This window comes from Polyodon spathula, chromosome 12 (assembly GCF_017654505.1).
Source record: "Polyodon spathula isolate WHYD16114869_AA chromosome 12, ASM1765450v1, whole genome shotgun sequence".
NCBI lineage: Eukaryota > Metazoa > Chordata > Actinopteri > Acipenseriformes > Polyodontidae > Polyodon > Polyodon spathula.
The window spans coordinates 4,123,483-4,148,815 of NC_054545.1; the positions used below are offsets into that span (position 1 = coordinate 4,123,483).

Below are 25,333 nucleotides of genomic sequence, written 5' to 3' on the forward strand. Positions count from 1 at the left end.
CCACAAAAAATAAAAACAGTTCAGGCTGGGCAGAGCCTTCACTGAACTTCGTAACAAACAAACACAAAAACACTCACCCCAAAACACCTCCACCCAACAAAGTAATTTCCCCCTTTTTATAGCATGTGGCTGGTGCCTAATTATCAATTACTCAATTAGTTCCAGCCACATTCTCACATGTATTTTGGCAGGGATAGGAAATTAACCCCATCCCTGCCAACCACCACCAAATCACCACAGCACAATATTTACAGACAGGGCCCTGCCCTGCCACAACGAGGTTTAGATTTAAGGCATGAAAACCAAAAGTAGTATTTGTTACCGTGAGGTTATGGTGCAGCTCTGTATGTGATGCTGAAAAATGTTTTTGCACAAACACACCGACAATTATAACAGGTGTTCCTTTCCAAAAGGAACTCTTTACTATCTACAGAATTTACAATTAGGTCCAACATTTTCAACAGGTCAAGTGCTGCTTGAATCCTTGAAGACCATCAGGGCTTTCTTTTTTGTCTCTTGTTTGCCATCAGTGTTTTCTTCTCCTTTTTGTAGGTAGTATAACTAGATAGAACAAAAACACATTGTTAAGGCTTACTGCTTCCTTGATACATGTAGCTAGTCCATATATTATATCTTGTGTGTGTTGTAACAAAAACATGAATGAAAAAATGAAAATCAGGAATGGGAGCAGTACTCCCCCCTGCAGAGCCATTTAAGCCAAAATGAGGTCAAACAGGCCAATTAGGCTGACCTAGCCTAAATCTCTTCAGCTGCCTCATTCAGCTCGCACTGAAACCTAGAATGGCTCAAGCTGCACTTGGAAATAAGATCAGACTATTTATTTCTTTATTTTAAATCTGCTTGAACTGTTTTACCTTCTTTGGTATCACTGTCATCATCTTCTGCGATCATGGGCATACTGAGCCTTCGAGGATCTGTCTCCATGGCAACCTCTTGCTTCATCTCATCTGCAAGACACCACCAAAAGAGAATTTGACTTTGTAGCTATCTCTAAACGATCATTAGAAGCCATAATGTAACCACTGGGTTGTTAACAAATCACTTGACTTGACTTTACATGCACACACAAAGCATTATTACTTTGATTAAGAAATAAGTACCTATATCATCATATCTGCAGAGATTAAACAGTGATATTATTATTATTATTATTAGCCTATGATCTACTTTTCCAATTAACCACATTTCTTTATTAAGTTAATGGGCCTTACGCAATGCAAGCAAGCACTTTAGTTTATTTCTGCCTCAGGTTACTACTAAGACAGGGCAAACTATTTAAAGCTGAATCAAAAGATATATATGTAAATTACCTTACATATTTAAAAAAAATTGAAGTGTACGGATGCAATCTCCTAATGAAACTGTACAGTCTCCAACTGGTGCACTTAATTTTTTTTTTTTTTTTACTACATTTAAAAAAATTTAATTGAATGCATGGTCATTGCCAGGCCCTTCTACACAATCACTCAATCAACCGTCTTTTGAAGATATTTCATAAAATGTTTCATTACATTTCTCCAAAGCCTTCTTTCCCTTTTCTACCAGTCGTCTTCTTTTGCCACCACCTTTCTCCATTTTGCCCTGATCAGACCCCGATCCTGAGGACTCCAGTTCTACCTGTCGATGTCTTCTTGATTTCGGGGCCTGAAGAAAAGAGGTAAACCAGAGCTAAGCCAAGCCAAACTGTACAGTACATTTTTTCAGTCTGAAAAACAAGTGAGCTTGATCTATCAATAAAGGCTCCCTTGTTATAAGACAACCCTTTATATTGTGGAGCCGACCTCAAGGCAGTAGGCTTCCATCTGACCCATAATGCCATTACAGTAGCACCTGTATACTCGTTATAAGGTGGAACACAAATTGCATGGCCTCTTGCCCAAGGCTCCTGACTACAGCGTTATACAGGGGGTCATTTACTGTGAAAACATGCCCCAGTTTCTAATTATAGTTCATCAACATGCTATTACTTAAGCCATGTTGTAATCCAAGCTTTTGCTGGGTAGCGTAGACAGAAAATCAATTCTATACCCAAGCAACTGACGAACAGTCAGGTAAGTCAATTTAAAAATCAGTTATATTCATCAACTACATTTTCTGCTTTAGACCATCTATCATTTTTTATTGCTTTAAAAGATCTTTCCAAATATAATCACTAAATAAAAACTGAATTAACATATGAACAAAACACAGAACAAGAATGAAGGAGAGCAAACCTCAGTAACATGGCCGTAGGATTTGGATTTTACTTTTTCCAGCATCTGCACACGTACAGACGACTGCAAAAGAAAGGACAAAATGTTCACACAAATTTCTTTGTAGTTCCTTCACTTAATAGATCAGACAATGTTAAAACTACAAGATTTTCAACACAAGAAAAGTGAGATCAGTAATAATGCTGCTAATTGGTAAAATATTTTAAAATCTTGGCAATCACTCCTTTTTAGGCAAACTGAGTAGTAACAGCCAGTATCGCATTTCAGAGATTTAGTACTGGCAGTTTAAATACCAAATTCTCTTATTGCACTTTTTATATAAATAAATAGGTCATACATTCCAGATTATTTCAAACAGGACCCCATAGGGAGTATAAAGTAATAGCATGTTAAATTGGCACTGCAGCAATTTTTCTTGTAGCAACAGATAAGCACACATTCCTTTGATGAACATGAGCTAATCCTCTTCCTAATTTACCTGAATCGACGTGTTCACATTTTTTTTTTTTTTAAATCTATAAGGCCAGTTCTAAATAACTCAATTTGCACTTCATCAGCTGATAAATGTAACACAATTGGTGTGTAATACTTGGAACCAGGCAGTGCCTTTCCCATTTTTTACTTGGAACCAGGCAGTGCCTTTCCCAAATGAAATGTGACGGGACTACGTTTCCTGATGCTTTCAGAAGCTAAACTTGGGTTTTAGGACAAGATTTAAGCTGGGATATAGAATTCAATGTGGACTACTCAGATCAAACTATGCAACAAACATTTATAAAAAAAAATGTTATATAAAATGCTGTTTCAGTATTCTTGTCACTCAAAGGACCCTATTCTGTTTGCAAAGCAGGTTCTTAGCGCATTTGCCTATATAGGTCTGTGATCATGTGGTCATTCCAAACTTACCTCATTCACCTGAGAGCTTCCTTCACCACCACCATCCTCCTCCTCCTTTCCTTGTACTTCTTTCTTCAAGGCACGTTTTAACATCCTCTGGGAGACAAACAGTGACTGCACTCAAGTGTTGTCTGCAGAAGTTTATCTGCTGTAATGTTTGGAACATCTTGCTCACTTGTGTGTTTTTTGTTGTTTTGTTTTGTTTTTTAAACCAACAATTTGTTGCTGTTGAGAGTTTGTTCTGGATTGCAGTAAACTGTATGTGCCACGCTGTAAATGACAGTGAAAATGTGCTTGGGCATTAAACAAAAATCCACACAATATCAGGAACCTTGATCATAAAAGCACCTGTTGTGTTAACATCACACAGACCTGGGAAACTACAAAAATCCAAACCTTTGAATATATATTGTTATTCACCCAGTCAACAAAACAGCAGTTGCTGTTTATTTTATTTTATTTTTTAAAACACACCATCCAGTGACCAAATGAGGATGGTACAGCAAGAGTTTAGTAGAGTTCTAAATAGAAAGAAATAGAAAGCATGGGAGGGTGGGCCTACATTAGAACATAAGAACATAAGAAAGTTTACAAACGAGAGGAGGCCATTCGGCCCATCTTGCTCGTTTGGTTGTTAGTAGCTCATTGATCCCAAAATCTCATCAAGCAGCTTCTTGAAGGATCCCAGGGTGTCAGCTTCAACAACATTACTGGGGAGTTGGGTGTGAACACTGAGAAAAGGCTTGCTTTAAATTGTTCAACTCATTCATAGACTTTCCAGAATGTTTAGAATGTTCTGAACACCCATAACATTCTATCAGGGTCATTGGTTTAGGCATCGTATTCTCAATTAATTAAGATAACTGTTCGGTAATTTCTACCCTATTCACACTTAACATGATCATAACGCATTGAAACCACATGAATATCACTTCATTCACCTTTTCAAAATGGGTGGATTGCATATTATTTAGGGAGTGTGAATATGGTATTACTCATCCCAGCTTAATATCAAACCTCTCACTGCATTTCTACCAATTGACTTCAATCTAACAAATCTCATTTAGTTCTAAAATGGCAGAGCGCAGTAATGAAAATGTGTCCACAAGCAGGGATGCTGTTCCACAGCACATGGATGAGGAATTAATGAAATTCTACCTTTGTGTGACATTCCATCCAACAATGTTACAGCTTAGAAGCAAGGTAGAAAGAAAAGGAGTAAAATGAACTGTAACCTACTGAATTTAACCACCCAGAACCAACTTAATATTAACACTTTTGCCTTTATCAGTTCAGTGATCACCTCTTAAAAAAGGTTAAACATGTATTTTCATCCACCTCTGTCCTTAACCTGCTGTGGGAATGCCACAGAGATTATTAACTCCTCAACACTGTTCATCTCCATTTAATCTTTTGAACGTCATGCCGTGTGCACTTGTTACACTGTTACATTCTGGCTATTGCACACAAATTCCTACCTTACGGTTTTCCTGCCACTCATGAAAGTCCAAAGCAAAGTTTCTGAGGTCTGACACAAGACCTTGTTTAATGAGGCTCAGGGCTTTGTCGGGTTGGGTCTTATCCGAGGAGATGGCACACTTCATTTTTTGATAGTGTTCGTGTATGTTCGTTATTTCCTAACAGGTGACAGAAAGCAGAAAAAAAATGAAGTACCTCAACCAAAATAGAATATGTCTTATGGACGATGGCTGTAGTATCACACCCACCTGCAGATTACAGTACCTGTTCAGTTCTGTCAGAACAGTAACTCCAGAATGTCTTTCTAGAACCTAGAGGCTAAATATTTTTTCAGTAATAACACTCTTGATATAAAAACAGCATCACTGTTGAAAAAAACAAAACAATTACCTCCAATGCATCTGTGGTAATAAGGGTATTCACTTTAGCAGTTCTGTCTCTAAACTCTTCACAGATCTCCTGGGGGGGGCATTTTCACTTTTACCCTATAGAAAAGCTTTAAATAAAAGTGCATAAAATAGTTATTGAAAGTGATGAGAACATTATTTTTTGGGGGATATTTATTTCCAAAAACTAATACATTTTAAAAATGTTACAGGAAATCAAATTATTTGATTACAGAATAATGACAAAAAAAAGTGTCAAATATTTTTTAAAATGATATAAGCTAAATGTATGTATGTATATATATATATATATATATATATATATATATATATATATATATACACACACACACACACACACACACACACAGGCTTGAAAATTTCCATACAAAATGTGCTGCTGTAGCTTTTTTATTTATTTTTTAAATACAGATATAGAATGTTACTTTTAGAACTTTGACTCGATTTCAAATGCATACCAGTACATAATAATTTACTCAGACAAAAAATGTGAAATATACAAAGAAAAAATACTTACCAAGTGGGGTATGGCTGTGAAGTGAAACGCTTTGGTCAAAAACATCTGCCTTAGAATATAAGCTGCATCATAGTGCTGTGCATTAATGACATCCTGTTTGAATGCCTCAACTTCTTCCTAGTCTTTTAATGCTAGTCTGATCTGAAAAGTACAGAAAAAGTCTTCATGTCCTTACATCTCAGTATTACACTACTTGCATTCTTAATTCAATCCATACATTGTCTACTGATACTTCAATTTTCTAATGAAAGGATTAACATTACACAACTCGTGTACCTGTAACAACACAGCAACAGAATGCATGCATCAAAGGAGAAGCTTCACTAACCCCAATTAGCACTAGCCTTGGACTATCTTACCTAAGGCAGCATTTCACATATCACCTGAAGTTATCCCTGTGCTTTGGCAGTCATTGTATTTATAGTACATACCGCTTCCTTGGGCTGACAGAGCTGTGTATTATAGAGCCCATAAAGGAGGTATAGTGCACCCACTCTTATCTGAAAACTGTATGGAGGGAAAAAGTAATGTAAGGCAGTAGACAGCGCTTCTCTGCTGAAATTCCTCTTCTCAACATCTCCCATTCTACCACTAGAACAAGGCAGAAAAAAACACTTAAAAGTGCAATCTAATGGAGGAAAATATATGTGGAAAACTTATAATGGGTTCAGAGCAAAGCTGACCAATTTTGAATTTGACTTTAAAGTATGAGATGGCATTTATATATATATATATATATATATATATATATATATATATATATATATATATATATATATATATATATATATAAAAGTAGTTGTCATGCCGTCAAACACCTATAAATACCTCCAATGTTTTGATTCAAACACAGGCTCCCTTCAGAAAGATATGTACACCACACTGAAACGCTGGGCAGCAGTATTGATGCAATGGCAAATACGTTTGAATAAGGTATGGACAACAATAACCACGTGTATTAAAAAGACAAGCGAGTAAAACGGCTTACTGGAATATAGTGGAGAACTTCATCTCCCGCCAGACAGTCGAGAATTCTTCATATCGCAGACTCAGTCATCTGAAACCTGCTCAGCAAATCTTCGCAGTCAGACTTCAGCGTGTCCGTGTAGCTCTCGTTCATTTCACTTCCGACTAGTTACTGTGACAGCATACCAGTAGCTGAAACACAATGAACATCAATAATATTGGTTAACGCCACGGAATACAGACTTAATGCAAATCCTGTAATGCAAAACCCGCCAGCAAAACAGTGACTTAATGACGCAACAAAAGTCACTTTTCAACAAATAACAAACTACCTACTTCAGACGCAGTCCATGTTGTTTCTCGCTTTTTGCAGGTGAAAAAAAAAAAAAAAAAGATTAGATCACATTACTCGATTATGCTGCTTTATTTAATGTATCGCACAGGAACTATTGGTAATTATATACAATAATTATTAATATTGTATTTATTTTTAAATACCGGTGCTAGGTTACAGATTACAGTGTCACATGTGTGAACCGTTCAGGCTCGGCAGAAGAACAGGGTACTTCCGTGCTACAGATAGCACTTCGGTCCAAAATTCTAACCGGTGGCGTTGTAGCTCTCTTTTCGTGGATCTGGTGTTTGCATGTACCTGTGGTTTATGGGACCAGTGGCATCTTCAACGCTTCGTTCTTACATCCGTACATTTAATGTTGATATCGGTAATATTTTTACTGGCAGTTTTCTGTTAAAAGTTACAGTAATTATTTTGACATGCCGGACAGTAAAGCACCTTTTACTATTTAAATTTCGAAACAGAGATAAACAGACAAGTGATATATGTAAATATAAATCTGGTTAATTCAGAATATACCAATAGTTAACTTCAACGCGGGATTTTGGCACGTGTTCATGAATATGCAATAGCAATGAACTCAAACTGATGATTTTAGTTTTATATTTAAAAGTTATTTTTTAAAACACACAAAGCAGGCTGAACCAGTTACTGTTTGTTTACAGAGCCATTTTGACTAGGGTAACATTAGCATTCTGAAAGCGTTGCATCTTGCTTTTGCTACAAGGTAGAACAGGTCATTCTTCTGATGTACCCAACTGAGAAATTGTAATCAAAAAACATACTTGAATTCTAACACGTTTTTAATGCTGTTGAGTTCTGCATATCAAGTCGTGGTTATATTGTAATAATGATCTGCTGTTGTCAGATCAGCACTCGAGTGCAGATGCCATTAAGAGCACGTACGCGGGAAGTGGCTAAGAAATGTAACTTGCGGTTTGAATCGCAGCCCGGAACAAACGCTAGTGTTGTGTCTAATCCTGACCAAGCTATAGGGAGAGAACGACTAAGTTCACGATGCACGGTAAGAGTTCTAAATGATGCTATATATTTTCACACAGTGTGTTTTAAAATGTAATCTGAAATGTGGAGTGTCTACAGTGGTACGGTATTAAACTGTGCATAGGTGGTAAATATTTAAGGTTATTTGATAGTTTTTACTGTGTAAATGTTTACATATGTAGACTAAAAATAGCATGCATATCTGCTTTAATTAGCTTTGTGAAAGTTGAAAACAATAAGGATGTAGTCCTTGTGGAAATATGATTTTGCGAGTTTTCAATGTTAACAGAATGCAAAACTGGGCACATCCTACTCGATACAGATGTTTGTTTAGTTGTCAACAATGCGTTTAATTAATCAGGTCGAGTTTATGTTCAGTACCAGCTAATAATACTTTAGTATCTGTAACATGTAGAGAAAATGATAGACCATTTCCCAATGTGTAGAGGTCGATACCAGATCTGTACATTGAAGTTCAATTAGCTGAAAATACTGTGTAGCAATCGAGACTAAGTGCATTACTATTCTGAATGCATATTGCATTGTTTTCGCCCTGCTGTGTCAACTGGTTAAGTTTTTTTTTTTTTTTTTTTTTTTCCTGAACAGGAGACCATTTACTGTGTGCAGATCCTTTTCTAAAAATAATGGAAGCTTCATAATGAGTAGTTGATATTCATGTGGAATTGTTTTTGTGCACTATAAAATGCACAAAAAGGTTACAAATAATTACATTACAAATAATGCATCAACACTATATGGCTTTGTTGGTTTGGAAACATAGTAAGGCAGCATAGGTGAATATTCACAAGTGTTTATAGGAACTCTTAAAATTGCTTAATCTCTGGGGTGGTAATAACAGTTTCACATTACAAAGAATTGTATCGATGTAACGGCTCCTACATAAACAAAGAAACATTAAAAAACATCTAATGTAACCATACATTTATATAAGCTGCAATTATATATATATATATATATATATATATATATATATATATATATATATATATATATATATATATATATATATATATACACACACACACACACACACACACACACATTCTATACTTGATGCATGAAAGGAGTCATAAATCAGACAAGCCCCCACCCCACTCATTATGATATTCATTGCCTGTATAACAATGTATTACAAATGTCAAAACTCAGGCGAGTGATTCCAAAATGTTTTATTTATAGCTATGCTACAGGGTGTGAACTTCACATCAAATGTTAATAAAGCCAGGTTAGAACATTCCTTACCATAGGTGACTCACTGACTAGCGAAGGCGGTCTCTGGTTGTTCATTCAGTAACTTAGTTTAATCGCATTTTTTACATGAGTTGTGGATTAAATTAAAGCTGTTCAATGCTGCAGTTATGTTGACTGAAAGCCTGAGATATGAGGGCGATTTTTCCATTCAGTATTTTGTAAGTAGCTTGAAGTTTACTGTTGATGTTCAAGTGGTGCATAAGAAAGACTTAAAACATGTAGCCTGGTCCACATAGGTTTATTGATGTAATAAAACAATACATTTAGTGTTAAAACCAACCACAGACAACAAAGGGATGATTTAACAAAACGAGATACATGTGTTACGATGACACAAGCAAAGGTGTAGCTATGGCTAAAAAGTTTTAAAGAAACTGCAAAAGTTATTCCTTACTTTATCATAAATTGATGTTAATAACCACACGTAAAACAGAGTATTTTAACATACTACGCATTTTGTAACAATGTAAAACCTGTAACACTTCCTGTTTGATCCATCAGACACCACAGCAGACAAGTGTAACATGTATACTCTTTACCTACACAATAATTAAGCATGAACTTTTACAACTACAGTAAAGACTTTAGCTGGTAAAAAGTGACTACTGAAAATATACATATTTAAATGCAGATCATAATTATATTAGAATCAGAAATGTTAACATCCCAAGATGAAACCCACCCATAGACTACCAAATTATGCAAACAGCTTGTAACAATTAATTCAAACCTTTAAAGTACAAATATTACAGCATGTGACTTGTGCATTCCAGACTAGATATGGTTTTTACTACTATATAGAAAATAACTGAAGAAAAAATAAATTGCTGAATCTTTCATTAAAAGTAGTTCTAAAGTGTTTAATATACTGCATGAACTGCTGGTACAGTTTAAGAAAATATATATTGTGCGAGTGTCGCTACAGTGCACTGCTGGCAAAGCACCGTTACCTAACAGACAGGGTAAAAGAATAGCATATTAGGCAGCTAGCAACACTGCAGTGGGACTACAAAAAAACTTTGGTGATAAAACACCAGAAACATGATAAGATTGCAATAAAGCTGCCAGCATTACACAACTCGACTTTCCACTTTTTGTCAACAAGACATTTTAAAACAAAGATTTGGATAATACAGCTGCTAAACTAAGTGGGTGCAGCACTGTAGCCTGGCTTCAGATATAGAAAATATAGACTGACTGATTTTGGTGCTGATTCACCAGTGTCCAAGACTGAGTGTAGCACAAAAGAGTGTGCTTCAGTTGACTTGATCCAGAGCCTGGATTAGATCTTCACCCTGAAGCAGGGTCTGTTTGCCTTGAACCGGAGCATTTACTTCACAATCGTAACGGGTGAGCTGTGGTAATCCGCTGTTTTCAAATGAACAGGCTAGCAGTCTGCTTGCCAAGTCTGCAAAATAAAATTTAAAAAAGTACAAATTCACTATTTTAAAAATGTTCCACGAAGTCAGTTTACAGTTTAAGTAATTAACTAATAGTACTTTACCCTAGACAGTCCATATATTCCATTACAAATCATTAGGAGTAAATATTTGATAAGAGCTGGTAAAATGTTAAAAGAATTTCCCATATCCAATTAGTTTAGAAGTTAATCAAAGTTGCTGAAATTACGAACACTTACATTTTACTCTCAATTTATACAATTTCTTTAGACATTTTATATTTACAGTAAATTGGAAATAAAATACAAGGAATACTCTGAAGACAACAATATGCACTTTGGAATCAGCGGAACAGTTTATAACATTTATTACAATTTATACAAAAAACAAACCTGTTGACAGTAGGAGAATGGTCTTGGGCGTCAGCACCTCTTTACCACTATCCTCAGATGCCTTGGATCTTTTCAATGTCCCTTCATGTTTATGTAGCCGAGTACCCTAGCAATAAGAGGCAGAAACTTAAGAAAATGCAGCTATTGTCTCCAATTGTTACATTTATGAAGTCAATAGTCTGCTGTAAGATTTTAAAAACTGACACTTTTAGCCAATGTTTAACAGACAAAATTATTACTCTAAATTACTGTCAAATAGCACAATATCATCTGTTTCACTGTAAACAGGTGTGTAATAAAACATGTTGTATTTATAGTGGTATTGCCAAGTGGTGGAATGTGAATTACCCAAACCATTACTGTTAGCATTGAGCACTAGGAGTCAGAAAACTTACAATGCCAACTGCCTTGGAAAGTGAGAGCCCACTTTCTAGTTTTCTCTTCCGCTGAGCTAGCATCTTTGGGGATAACTCTTCATTGAAAGCACTAGGCCTACAGGACAAGAAAACAGTAGTTTAATAGTTTCACTATACTAATTCCACAAATCACCATTTTACAAAACAGCATTGTTTACAGTTCTTTAAAAGAAAATAATAAATAATAGAAGGTTGATAAGGTTTGTAAATACCTTTTACTTATCAAAGGTGTTACTGGATGGGACTGGTTAGATTGTTCCTCCAACTTTACTAGAGGTTGTGTGCTTTTTCTGATCGGAGAGGCTGTTCGGCTATTTTTTCCACAGAAAGGCGAATTTGGAGCACTCTCTACTTCTTCCGCCATATGCAGAGGTGAGACAATACTCATCAGAGGCATGACATCATACTCTGCTGCTGTTGGTGCAAACGTGACCAGTGTCTGAGCTTTATGAAAGATGTCTGGAGGGCTTGCAGAGACGGGCTCCATAGGAGACAGTTGGTCCAGTGTGCGTAACTGGAAGTCATCATCCATTGGGATATAAGGAGCCAACATTTCCAAATCAAAGTCATCTGCAACCTAGAGACAGATCATTAAAATCAGAAGGTGACAACATGCAATGTCATTACCAAGGTAATGCTCTCTAGTCAGGTAAATGCTTTTACAGTTATTATTATTTTTTTTTAAAGCTGTTAAAGACAATAGGAGTTTCAATTTGGTGAATGAGGTTTCTAATGAATGAGGAGACTAAAAATGATGGCTTTGTAATAAAACACAGAATTAATATGAAGCAAAATTTATTGTCCAGAATCATAACTAAGAAACAATATTATGGACAATCTAAAATAATCTAGTGCTAGCTGCAGAAAGTTGTTTGTTAATAAACTTAATATAAAATGTTTTGTTAAAAAAAAAAAAAAAACCTACCTGTGTAGTAAAGGGGGTCCTAACTTCAGTATCAATGGCAAAGAGTTTCTCAACCAGATCCATCTTAAACTCACCAGAAATATCAGTTTGAACTTTAAAGCAATAATTACTGGGACTGCTTGGCTGTATTAAAAAAAAAAAAAAAAAAACACACTTATTTTTAGGTACATATGTATGGTCTGTATCTTCCTATACAAAGTCCACATATACATACTAACTTAAATCTAAATGTACACATTATATACACATATATACATACATACACACATATATACATACAGTACCAGTCAAAAGTTTGAGTATACCTGCTTGAAACCAGGTTTTTCATCTATGCTTTTAACTGTATAAACTTGTCTATAAACACTTAATATTTAGTTATGATAAGTGTACTTATATAAACTGATAATCATAAGTGAATTGCATTCAAAAATTAAATGTTTAAATGAAAATGTAAATCTTGTCACCCAAAGCAAGGGGACTTCAGTCTGAAGCCCAAGTCAGTTAAAAGTCTGAAATGTGTATAACACTGTGTTAGAACACTGGCCTTTGTTAGATGTTCTCTTGAGTTAACTAGCATGTTACCTATTTAACCTTTTGTCACCAATTATTGTTAACAGGTGAATATAGGTAGCATAGGCACAAGTCTGTCATTCCTGAATGTAAGGTAGCAAAAAATGGCAAAATACACTCAGTTAAGCAAGTCTGTAATTAAACAAAAAGACAAATCGCAAGAACTTTGCAAGTGTCTGTAACTGCTGTGGCCAAGACCATCAAACGATTTTTGAAGAAACTGGCACTCATGAGGACCGAACAAGGTCAGGCAGGCCAAGGGTGACTTCAGACTAAGAGAACAAGTTGATTCAAGTCACAAGACTGCGAAACCCACGATTAACTGCCCCTGAAATACAAGCTCAGCTAAATGCTACTAGAAGTACAGCTGTTTCAACATCAACCGTTCAGAGGAGATTGCGTGAAGCTGGCCTAACTGGGAGAATTGCTGCAAAGAAACCATTGTTAAGAGTGCAGAATAAGAGGAAGAGATTTGCCTGGGCCAAAAAACACAGAAACTGGACGTTTGAGGAGTGGAAGTCGGTCTTATGGACGGACGAGTCAAAATTTGAAATATTTGCGTCCAACCGCCGAGTATTGTGAGCGTATAAGTTCCTCATGTGTGGTTCCCACTGTCAAGCATGGAGAAGGCAGTGTCATGGTCTGGGGTTGCTTTGCTGGTGACAGAGTTGGTGATCTTTACCAAATCCATGGCAAGCTCAACCAGCATGGCTATCATAGCATACTTCAGAGGCATGCCATTCCATCAGGATTACGGCTAGTTGGGTAGTCCTTCATTCTTCAGCAAGATAATAACCCAAAACACACCTCAAAGTTGTGCAAGAACTATCTGGCAAAGAAGGAAAGTGAAGGACAACTCAATCTAATGACCTGGCCTGCCCAGTCTCCAGACCTCAATCCCATAGAACTTGTATGGGACGAACTGGACAGAAGAGTCAAAGCAAAGCTACCCACAAGTGCCCTACATCTCGGAATTGCTGCAGAAGAGCTGGGAAGACATGTCGGGTGATTTCCTGCAGAAAATTTCTCGTGTTTGTGAGGCTGTTATTAAGGCAAAGGGTGGTTATTTTGAGGAATCCAAGATTTAGAGACAATTTTCAATTTTCTTGAACGTTGCTTTGATACTCCTTATGTGTTGTTTTGTATATTGTAACATGTGTTTTCATTTTCAAGTATTTACAGAAACGTATACGACGTAAAACATTGTCAATTATGAAAAAACTAGTTTCCAGCAAGTGTATTCAAACTTTTGACTGGTACTATATTTTTTTATATATATATTATACTCAACCACTTGACTGCCACTAAATGTACTAGGCATGTCCTCATCGAGTAATGCAGAAAGGTAGGATTTTCTACTCTCCTTTAAAAATGCATTATTTGTACAGAGACTGCTGATTGTTCAATCGGCTTGAAAGGACATGTGATCATGGCAGTGATTAACTTCCTTCTTCGGCAGTCACGTTAGATGTTAATCAAAAATTAATTCCTGTGTAAAATAAATTAATTAAACTTAATCTTAAAAGGGGAAAAATGTAACAGGTGGCAGTCAAGGGGTTCATGAAGTTACACTGGCAATCAGTATTTATCTGGTCAGTTAATAAATGACACACCTCTGGCGAACTCTGGGTTGTACTTGGTAAAGATAAGTCTGGTGTTTGAGGAATGGTAAATGAAATTCCCAGTGGCTCTGGGTTGGACTCCAGCTTTGTGACTACCTCCACATTCAAAACTGGGTCATGAGTGCTAAGCAATGGCTTCACCATTTCTGTGGGTGGGAGAGGGGACATCAGCATCTTCTCACTGGATGAAGGCAGCATGACATCATTGTACAATGGAACCTCCTCAAGTTTCTTTATCTCCGAATCATCTGCGTGGCAAAAGAGCACACCGGTTACAAAAGCAAACAAATAGTAACAGATTTAAACTTTATATTATACATGCATTTTTCTAAATGTAGGGAAACTACATATCTAGGATATCAATGGTAAAATCTACCCACCTGATTTGCTGAAATCCAAAGATATTATGGTGTCTCCTGCAGCTGGGGCAAGCAGTGTCAAGGCTTCTGGTTCTTCTTTCAGTTTCTCAAACAGGCTGTTTGTACTCTCCTCTGGATCCACCTGCATTAAGAGCTTTGTAACGTCTGCATCTGGAGACTCGACTGGTTTTAATATGTTCTCAGTCTGACCCAGGGAAAATACAAGATCTTCTCCAACTACACCACTGAAAGTAAAGTAATTAGATGAGGTTAAAGTAATCTTCTGACTCTACTAAAAAACACAATCAATTTTGTTATTTTAAGCATGTTATGAAAAAAATGCAACAAGCTGTTTTACATTTAAATAGGTACAATAATAATATCTACCTACCTCAGGACATAGTTCACACAGACAATGCACTGTGGCTGAGAATTCTTGGTGTTGTAGATGACAGTAGCTTGAGTTTCAACCCAAACAAACCCCCCTTTCTTGGCCAGCATCCGGTATTGCCCTGTGGTGGCTTGTCCTTTTGCAAACACTGGTTTAAAAAAAAAAAAATATATATATATATATATATATATATATATATATATATATATATATATATATATATATATATATATATATATATATATATATATATATATAAACAAAATCTGAGCATACATCATGAACTGTCCCTTGAATATAACGTTGAATAAAAAATACAATCACTAAAGTAAGTAGAACAGTACTGTCAAAGGCGTTGGGCAATTAAGTTGCTTAACTAACCCAATATCGATTGCTGGTCATAACTGACGTTTAAAGATATTCAGCACCAACAATCTTTTTAATTGTGCATTTCCTTTCTGAGCTGAACCCTCTGCAGTCACCCAATGATTGATCTCCGTATTAATATGTTAATGTTCTCTGAATAGTAGGCACATCAGCTAATGCGTTAAAAAAAAAAATGTAAATACACCACAATAATAATGCAGTTTATCAGATCAGTTGAGACTGTTTTGTATACAGTAAATCTTACACATAAATATACATCAGCAAATGTAAACAGTAATTCAGTATATTCAGCAATTCAGTATATTCACTACAATATTATTCTTCTAGAGTTTAACCTTTGGTGAAGTCAAAATTAGTACACATCATGTCTCTATAACCTACTTGGGGAAATGTAAAATAACATTGTGTTCTTTGGCCTAAATTGCAATACTGACCTAAAAATGCATTTTATAGATACCCAATGTTCAGTGGGTATACAGTATTCCTGAATGGTGTGATTCATTATTGCTGTAATGCTTACAGTCATGGTGCGTTTTAGTAAGATGGTCGGAATCCAGGGCATGGTAATACTCGTACACTGAACGGCCCAGGAGATCTTCAGGCTGGTATCCCATCAGCTCTGTAATTCTGTAACAAAGGGGAGGGGAGAAATGCATCAGCACTGATAATATAAACCGATAACCCTTTGATAAAAAATAATAATAAACCAACTACTCTAACTGCAATCTGAAAGTGAACACATAAAATTAGCCAAACAGTCACAACACATTTTGGAATTAAAAGGAAGTTAATAAAAATTTCTTTTTTTTTTCCTGTAATATTTCAGCCACTAGGTGGCAGAGAGGTCTCATTTATTCTTTGTCCAAAACCTAGTAAGAAATACAATAAGATTTTTGGAAGTACAATGTGGAAATTGTCGTGTACTACTGGTTGGTGGGCAATTATAGTAAGGGTACATACAAAAAAATTACACTCTTTGTGAAATTAGGATCTCTGCCTTATTGCTGTCCTGACTAAACAGCAGAAGTAATTTCTCACCTCTCATCACAGTATGAGAATTTCATGTCTAGGCTGTGGCGACTTAGAAATGTCTTGCTGTCCAATGGAACTTCAATATTTGACGGGTGTGGGATTGGATCGCAGATCAACACCATGGAAGTCATTGGGGGCTCCTTGTACCCGCAGTTATCCTGTTCTCCTTTGGGGGGGTCACACACCCGGATGTGGCCTGTGCAGTGAAGAACCTGCATTAAAAATACAAAATAAGTTTATCAAATCAGATCAGGTTAGTGTAACAGAAACTGAGAACAGCAATACACTGTTGGTGAAGTCAGCTCTGTGGGAGTCTCTGACTGTAAATATTGCTCATTAATTATATTCAATTTATTTATCAAATTAACCAACTAATACTCCTACAAGCAAAAAGAACATTTTCATGCAACTTGATATTTTCATGAACCACTGAAACAAGAAATGGGAGTTTTTGTGAACAAAAACAAAGCATCCCTGGGAGTACAATCTAAGGGGCATGTCACAAGAATGAATGGTTTGGAAAGATGAAGTAACATGTAAATGTGAAAAATATTATTATTGTGTCAAAACATGTGGTCTGTATCAATGATATGGTCAGTTTATAGTATTAGGGTCAATTTTTACTGGACTACACTGGTAATGGAACTTTTTAAAATAGGAAAATCAAAGAATACCGCTGTACCAAACATTAAGACAATAAAATGTACTGGCTATGCAGTTCAAAAGTCACAGGACCTCAATGTGGCAGCAATATCTTGTGGTCAGCAACACATTTCATATTAAGGATTTATATAACCCTGCAAATATGGCTCTACCTAAAATAGCTACAAGGCTTTGAAACTGTGGGAGCAGCTTTACAGGATGCCGTTAGATTTTGCGGCTGCAGTGGATTCATACAAGGTCTTTTTATGGGTTACATCCCTAGTCCTGTATAGTCTGGTTTTCATAAATATAAAAAACGCTGGACATGACGTTCAGTTTTCATTGCGAAATGTTGAACTAATTAAATGTTCCTCTGAAAGAACTGAATTAGCACCAGAATTCTGCAGGATGATTTAAAAGCATGAAGCAAAACAATGACTTGCCTTCCATGTTGCAGACTTGATATTAACAGTACGGCCTCTGTTGGTCAGAGTGCACTTCATTCTGAGGAAAAAGCTGCGTTCTGTATTTTGCTCCTTACCCTTCTTGGTGGATCCTAGTACACAAGAAACCATCATCATATTATGATAACTTTCAATCCTGGGGTCTCATCCAACAGATCTGTGTGTGTGTCTGTAGGAAATCCTTTTGAATTAAACAAACAATATGCAATTGTCTTTTTTAAATTTTTTTAATCCTTGAAGCAGTGTCGCATTCCTTTATAAATTCAACCCATTGCCCAGAACAGCCTCACAGCACAGCTTTTTTTTTTTGTATTAAATATTATCTTCTTATCTTTGAACACAACATGCATCTAACCCACAGCAGAACAAATAGTATTTTAAATTGGAAGCCACAATCATTTAAAACCAGTCAGTCCTAATTGTAACAAACATTTACTCTTAGTAGCTATTCACACACACACACACACACACAGTTTTCTAAGGAGAGACCATTACATTTCAACATCAGTTTTCAATTTTATTCAGGAAGACCTTGTTGGTAGGACAGGCGTTCACAGGAAATCCAACAGTGTAATAATATATATTTTTCATGACTATTTGATATTGCCTAAACTATACATTCAAGCTACAAGTTGGTAATAATTAAAACAAGCCAATTTATATAATTCACTCACCTGTTCTATGTGTGAGCACTTCTCTCAACTCCTCATGGTCACAGGGGTGTGCAAAATCAAACAAGCTGTGGCCTGTTAACTCGAACTATGAGAAGATAAAACACATTGTAAATGTACTACTAAAACAGTATACTTCAGATGTTAATTATTTCCAGAGAAGTTAGACATCAAAAGTCCATCTACTGTATAGCTAAAACATCTTTACTACTGTATGCTGAAGTAGTCGCCCCCCCCCCCCCCCCCCCCCCCCCCCCCCCAAAAAAAAAGTAAATAAAAATAAAAACGCCCAGTTAGGAATTAATAAGTCAAAAAGCTAAAAAATCAATTATGCAATGACAGTATTTAAGAATACTGTAAGCAAGAGTGTGTAAAGTATCAAATAACAATGCTGACACTCATTTAACTCAGCATGTTGAAGTACCTGAGTAAGGCCCATGCACTTGCTGACATTTTCAGAAAGATAAACCATATCTCCATCTGCTGACAGGACCATTACAAATCCATCCAGTGCTTTCAGGTAGAAGTTGTTAAATTGGCTGTCCAATTCAGACTCCTCCTTTGTGTCACCTGCTGAAATAGCAGTTCATTTTAGTAAGTTCACCGTTGTATTTTTGTACTTGTTTAATCTGAATTCATGTGTTTCTTTACTCAGAAGTCATGAGGGATTACCTAAAAGCATCTCCCCCTTTTTCATATCCAACATGTGACTAAAGTCACTAAATACATTAATAAAACTTATCTATTATGCTGCTTGAAGTTTCTTTAATCCTTTGTCCCATTATGAGTATTCTAATCTGTATTCAATGTTTTAATCATTGTGTACTAGACTCTAAGTGGTCCCAGATACATTAACTAAACCATACATAATTGTAAATCTTGTAAAAAGCTACTTTAACAGAATCTGATTATTTTTTATCATTTATTTATATATTTTTTAAAACAGAACTCACCAGCACTGAGTACATTTCTCATACGAAGGTAGCTGAGGATCAGTCTCATTATGGATGCCTTATCCAGGTGCGAGGTGACATTGTGAGGCAGAGGCAACTCGTGGGCCAGCTCGTAGAAGACCTCCGACTCTTTGCCTCTTCGACATCTTGCTGCATCTCTTGATTTCTCCTTTCTACGATCAGAACTGACCCTGTGCAGATTGACAACAGGAAAACTAAAGTCAAAGGATGGTCCTACTGCATCAGAAAAGAGATCACACATAATGAAAGACAAACAATAGCTGGCAGGCAGGAACCTGTATCATATTGCTGAAGTGCTGTCTAAAATCATTTCAAAAGACAGCCTCCGTCCATTTATCTCTGACACAGCTACTAGTAATTTACATGAACTCAATTCTCTGTGACCAATGGACGAATACCTGGGGAAAAACAAAAGCATTCTCTTCTGATTGGATGTTAAGAGAACTCGATTCAGTAACACTACTTCATTTATCTTAGTTACTGGCTGTTAGCCAATAGGGTTGATCCGTCAATTCAAGTAACTTTCTCTACTGCAAACAAAACATAATAAGCAAGACAATATAACCATTAACATTGCTGTTATAAATTTCAGCACACTGGAACATTTTTTTGGAAATTGTGTTTTTATTAATTCCAAAAAGTACAGATAAAATATATTTAGCACAGTCTTTTCCAACATTTAGCTAAATGTAAGAAAGAAGAAAAAAGCAATATACAAAATAACTGAATGGCCAAAGTGTAGGCCTACAGTATATCAAGATAAAAATGATTAAATTAAGCAATTACTGTACAAGAATATATTCCCACAAGCTTTACGATGTTATCACAACTCCTTTAAGAATACAACAGGAACAGTAACTGCAAGCGCAAACACACACCAAAGAATAAATGTGGAACTAGAAATACAAAAATATGCATTCAAATATTTATAGTCCATACCCCATAGACAATACCCCATCTGTATAAAAAAAAATGACAGCTCTACAAATAACACAATTTGGCAATCTCGACTCAGGAAGACTCATCTAACAAGAACTTAACTGTGTAACAACAGAGTGCACTCAAACTACTGGGTAAAGGTGTTCCTTCACTGGCAAATATTATCTGGCATTTACTGTCCAACTGCAATAACCCTAACCCTATACTGTACTTTGATAGAACAATGCTATACTATAAATAATTTCTACAGGAAGATGTGGAAATAAATATTGTGCAATTTACAGCAACAATTTTAATTGCAACTCTTATGATATTAAAAACAGAACAATATATCACACATACATGATGCATGCGTATTAAAACAACAACATTAAATAAATCAATAAATAAGACCGCCACTGGAAGATGTCTGGTTTGTTTGGGCAGTGACAGAAAATGTGAAGCTAGAAAACAAACCCAAACAGGAAGCCAACTTCTACGATGTGCTGTGTTTGTAGTTTGGGTTTACAGATGCTAAAACTAAAGCAAACTGTTCTTCACACCATCATCTTGTTTAACACAATTTACATAAACATATCCTGTACAAGAAGAATGTCAACACTGAAAACGTAGGACAGCAACCCATCTTGTCCGTCTAAATCCACTCTATGCAAACTACTCTTCTCCCCTTTAACCGGTACTGTATTTTAAAACTTTTGACTCAACTAAAATCATGTCCTTCATGTTTCTGCCACCTAAATAAATGTTAAATTCAATCTGGGGAATCTTCACAATATCTGTAGCTTGAGAAAATGCTCCAGCTTGAAGTGCAACAGAAATTTGGGTAGGTATACAGAGGTCGGATTATATTATATTGCTCAGAACGCAGGCAGAGACAGCATAGCTGCTATTTATTAAATCTTACATATCACACGGAGCTCTTTTTCATTTGCCATTTTTTTTATCCTGTCACTCAACTTCTGGTGACCATAAATAAGTGCAAGGTATTTTTGTCATTTCTAGCGAATACGAATATCGGACTTTTACATCCAAATAACATGTCAACAAATATTTGTTTGAATATTCTGATAATTTGTTCCAGCACTAGTAAATACCAATATTATATCACTGTAAACAGGGTGTAGCGCAACCATGGGCAGCAGTGATTTAGCAGGACAAGTCTAGAAGGAGTTTCAATTGTTCTGGAGAAATATTTTTTTCCATTCTTCAATTACTGTGTTAGATTTCCTTCATTAAAGATAGTGGAGGCAATCTGCAAAAATTTTGAAACTGTGCAAATTCGGCACAAGACACCAAATCTATACTTCAGGTGAGACGCAAGAAAACTGAACACGTTCCCAATACTCCAAGACAAAATACACTTTGTAGATGCAATTGCTGAGATTAGCAATCAATTTGATATGAATTTGTAAACTGTGAAGTCGTTGGTTACTGCACTGAGCCATTTCAGTTTTGATCTTTTATTAGGCACACCTGGCAATATCCATGGCTGTGTTAAATGGAATCCCCCTTAAACAAAAAGGCTATTCACTCTGAAATCAACCCCCTTTTTTTTTTTTTAAATTGAAGGATACAGTTACGTTTAGTTTTCTGAGATGTTAGCAACTGAAATAGTGGCATGGGTTGACAGACGGACACACTTTTCTAGGTTAATCTGTTTATATAAACCACATTGGCATTCACTGTTCTTAGGGGTGCAAAAATTCACACTCCATCTAAGAAATTACTTTAAATATTTTTGCAGCTTTTTATTTAGTTTTTAGTTTTAAATGTGTATGGTACACAGCAGGAAACAATCTTTACCACTGTAAAGTGGGCCAAGTTCCAACCACTTCACAGCCGTCCCTGCTGATAGTGATGGGAAACGGTGGGGAGCATACACAACAATGACAAAAGACAATGTACTGGAAGTTCAAATGGGTCTGCCCCTCTTATGAAAAAACAATTGTGCAATTTCTATTCCAGACAAAACACAACAGATTGTACATTGGAGAAAAGTGTATTTAATAATATACAAACACTTCAAAGAATCCCATCCAACCTTTTTCATAAGGGTTTTCTAAAATAGTTTAAATATGCAAAACATTAGGATGCAGCCAGTAGAGCATATGGGTAACAAACTACAATAAATAAGTGCTGCACTGCTTCCAATATATAAACACTATCACAAATTGCAATAAGGCAGTCAAAACTGATACTGAACTGTACATTAAACTACTACAAAATAGCTATTTCTGGTTCTGATTGCTTGCACTATAGTCATAATAATAATAATTAATAATAATAATTAATAATAATGATGCAACAATGCGTTTGTCTTTTGTCCACAAAAATGCAAATGTTTGAATTGTAAATGGCCTACATTGTCGTATCAAACTAACTTAAAATAATGTTAAAATCACATTTTTCTTGATATTATATCCACTTTTAAAATTGGTGTCAATCAATATTAAGTCGACCGATGTGTGAAAATGTTACTAGATCTCATGACAATGCACCAAATAACCTTGATTAACTAATGATAACTGTAACTGGTGGCAAATCCATTTCAATCCCATTCAATTTGAATAAGCAATTGTTTATAAGCTATACAGGAAATGGCCATGACCCTTAATCCCCCAGTGGGCATTGAGAACACTCTTTACACACACCATGCAACATGTATCATGATGCAAACTATGTCAAAAGGTCTCACTTCTTGTAAGGCATTGCAATACCAGCAGTTGGGGCGCTTTATCAGATTGTGTATAACACACTAATACACTGTTACAACGTGATAAATCACAACACAGTATTGTACAAAAAATACAATGCAAAAAACACCAGCGATCGTTTAACAAATTTCGTTGAGTTCAAAGTATACAATTCTAATGTATAGTCCAATCACAAATGAACCCTCACACAGTACCAGATCAGTGACGTGGCTACGAAAAGAGCCCACTCGTGGCCCCAAAGTGACACACTGAGGGTATATAAAATCAACCCAGACAGAGAAATGTAATTAGCATTTGTGTTTGTTTGTTACTGATTTAATCGCTACTACTAAACAGTACAAGTTTGAACAGAAAACTGACAGCGAACGTCACAAATCAACACACAAATTAAGCTCTCTCGATCAAGAGTAGTCTTCACATTTCTAATTTAACCGACTGCATATTCTTAACAAAATACACTATTGGCACACGAGCAATTTACATTTTCTTTAAAACGTCCGGGTAAACTCCACACTGTCTGTGTACACGACACACTTCATTTTGTCACAGTTCTCCTATCTTGGAACACTTGAGAACAGTAAAAAGTAAAACTCGTTGACAAATACAGTACCAAAGCTTAATAAGATGCCAACTTTAAAATAAACCAACTAAAAGTAAATACAAGTCAATTGTGTGAAGTAAGCACAACTAAAGCAGTAGCAAGTACTGCCAACAAAATGGCGACGTGGACGGGGCACAACAAAACAACCATCATTTATCCAGTTATTTTACAACAACAAAAAGCAAAGACTGTAGTTTGAGAAAACAATATTTAAAACCACTTTAAACTTGCCGTTTTTTCTCTGTAACTTCCACCACTTCCATTGTATTACGAATTATTAGCGGTTAGCCTTTCCAAGGATCACAATGTCCCAGGCCTGCACGAAAATACAAGTTATAAACCACGGGGGTCCGTAGTTGATCAAATAAATAAATATATATATATATTAACAACTAAGCTCTTGACTTGCAACTGACGTTGGTCGGTGCCCCGGTTGTCACAGCATATACTCCCAGAACGTCTCGACGAAATTGTGTTGGTTTTCTCCCACTGCGAGCTCTGTGCGGTTCACTCGCTTATTTTCTCTCCCGTTTTTCACCGCAAGTTACGCACTAAACCTGGCAGGCTCCCGAGCACGAGCAATAGCCGTCACATGCCTCCGAGGCAAACGTGCGCGCGCACAGCAGTGTGTTTGGGCAATTGCGTGCGCGCTCTTTCACACTGTTCACGCGCATGTAGCTCAGACCCTTATGAGAAGCTTGTATTGTTTTCTGTTCTTTGACAGTAGAATTGTATGCATGCTAATATGGCTTCTAAAACATAAGGTAAACTTGATCGCTTATACAATTCCCTGACCTAAATAAGTGTCCTTTGATTTTTATTTATGTTGTACTTAAAATACACTACTGGTACTTATATGATATTTAGTAGTTTTGGTCAGTTTTGGTTTTGGTTAAACATACAGAAGTTAGACCACGTCAGACTCATTGCCACGAATCATGAGAACATTAAGATATGCGATTTCTGTCCATCTGGAGAGATGAAAATAAGATGAAAATTAGATGTCCACTGTATAGAAATGTATTATGAGAACAACGCACCTGAGCTTGTAACCTATACATTGTGGCTAATTAAATGCACAACAGCTCAAACTGCTATGCAATAGGAGCCTAACACCCAATTCACACTATCTATATACTGCACAGTCCTCACATTGTAAAATAAAGTGAAAAGCAATCACATTGTTTCAACACTTGTTGATCTGGCATTGTTTAGCTCCTGTGGATATGCCATTTGCTCCATCTGAGCAGTGCCTATACCATATCTTATTATTAGTATGCATAATACTACAAGGACGCCACCTGTTTCTAACCCTATAGATGCGTCCTATCTACAGCTGTCTTGCAGGGCGGGGTAGCTTGGCTATGCTAATCACTGATCAGTCCAGGAGCAGGACTGTCAAAGGTCACCAGTCTGCCCTTGAGATTACAGGTACTCCCTTTAACCCCGGAATCTCCTGAAAGCAAGAAGCAGGAAAGCTTGTTGGCCTGAGAGGGTTTGATTAGTGGCAGCTCTTTCCAACTCCAGGGTCCCCTCTCACTTCCTTTTAATTAATGCACAAGCAAGCTATTTAGCCCAGGACACCAATGCCTTGAGCAATCAAGCTTGTTTTCCTGGTTTCTTGAGGAGCTGTCAGTGCACCTAGCGTGCAGTGAATATATTTCCAAATGTGTTTTTCTAAATGTCGGAATGTGTGCCTTCTGTT

The 25,333-nt window shown here is 36.3% G+C and overlaps 1 protein-coding gene and 1 pseudogene across 5 annotated transcripts; both read right to left on the reverse strand.

The window, feature by feature from the left end:
* Positions 1–199: 199 nt before the first annotated feature.
* LOC121324305 lies at positions 200–7,536 on the reverse strand (annotated as a pseudogene).
* Positions 7,537–9,351: 1,815 nt separating this feature from the next.
* On the reverse strand, positions 9,352–24,200 carry LOC121324099 (hypoxia-inducible factor 1-alpha-like). 5 transcript variants are annotated; one of them, XM_041265566.1, is made up of 16 exons: positions 24,045–24,198; positions 23,860–23,944; positions 19,354–19,544; positions 18,825–18,973; positions 18,404–18,488; positions 17,709–17,821; positions 16,630–16,835; positions 16,112–16,218; positions 15,205–15,352; positions 14,835–15,058; positions 14,446–14,702; positions 12,263–12,385; positions 11,550–11,914; positions 11,317–11,413; positions 10,922–11,027; positions 9,352–10,537 (listed from the first exon to the last, which is right to left on the reverse strand). In XM_041265566.1, exons 2-16 carry the CDS (start codon positions 23,889–23,891, stop codon positions 10,386–10,388), a joined length of 2,355 nt encoding a protein of 784 aa, XP_041121500.1. In that variant the 5' UTR covers positions 23,892–23,944; positions 24,045–24,198; the 3' UTR covers positions 9,352–10,385. The 5 variants fall into 5 exon arrangements, with proteins under 5 accessions (XP_041121500.1, XP_041121502.1, XP_041121501.1 ...); XM_041265568.1 differs by having other exon boundaries at positions 14,596–14,702; positions 23,860–24,200; XM_041265567.1 differs by having other exon boundaries at positions 18,825–18,970; positions 23,860–24,198.
* Between the last annotated feature and the right edge of the window lie 1,133 nt (positions 24,201–25,333).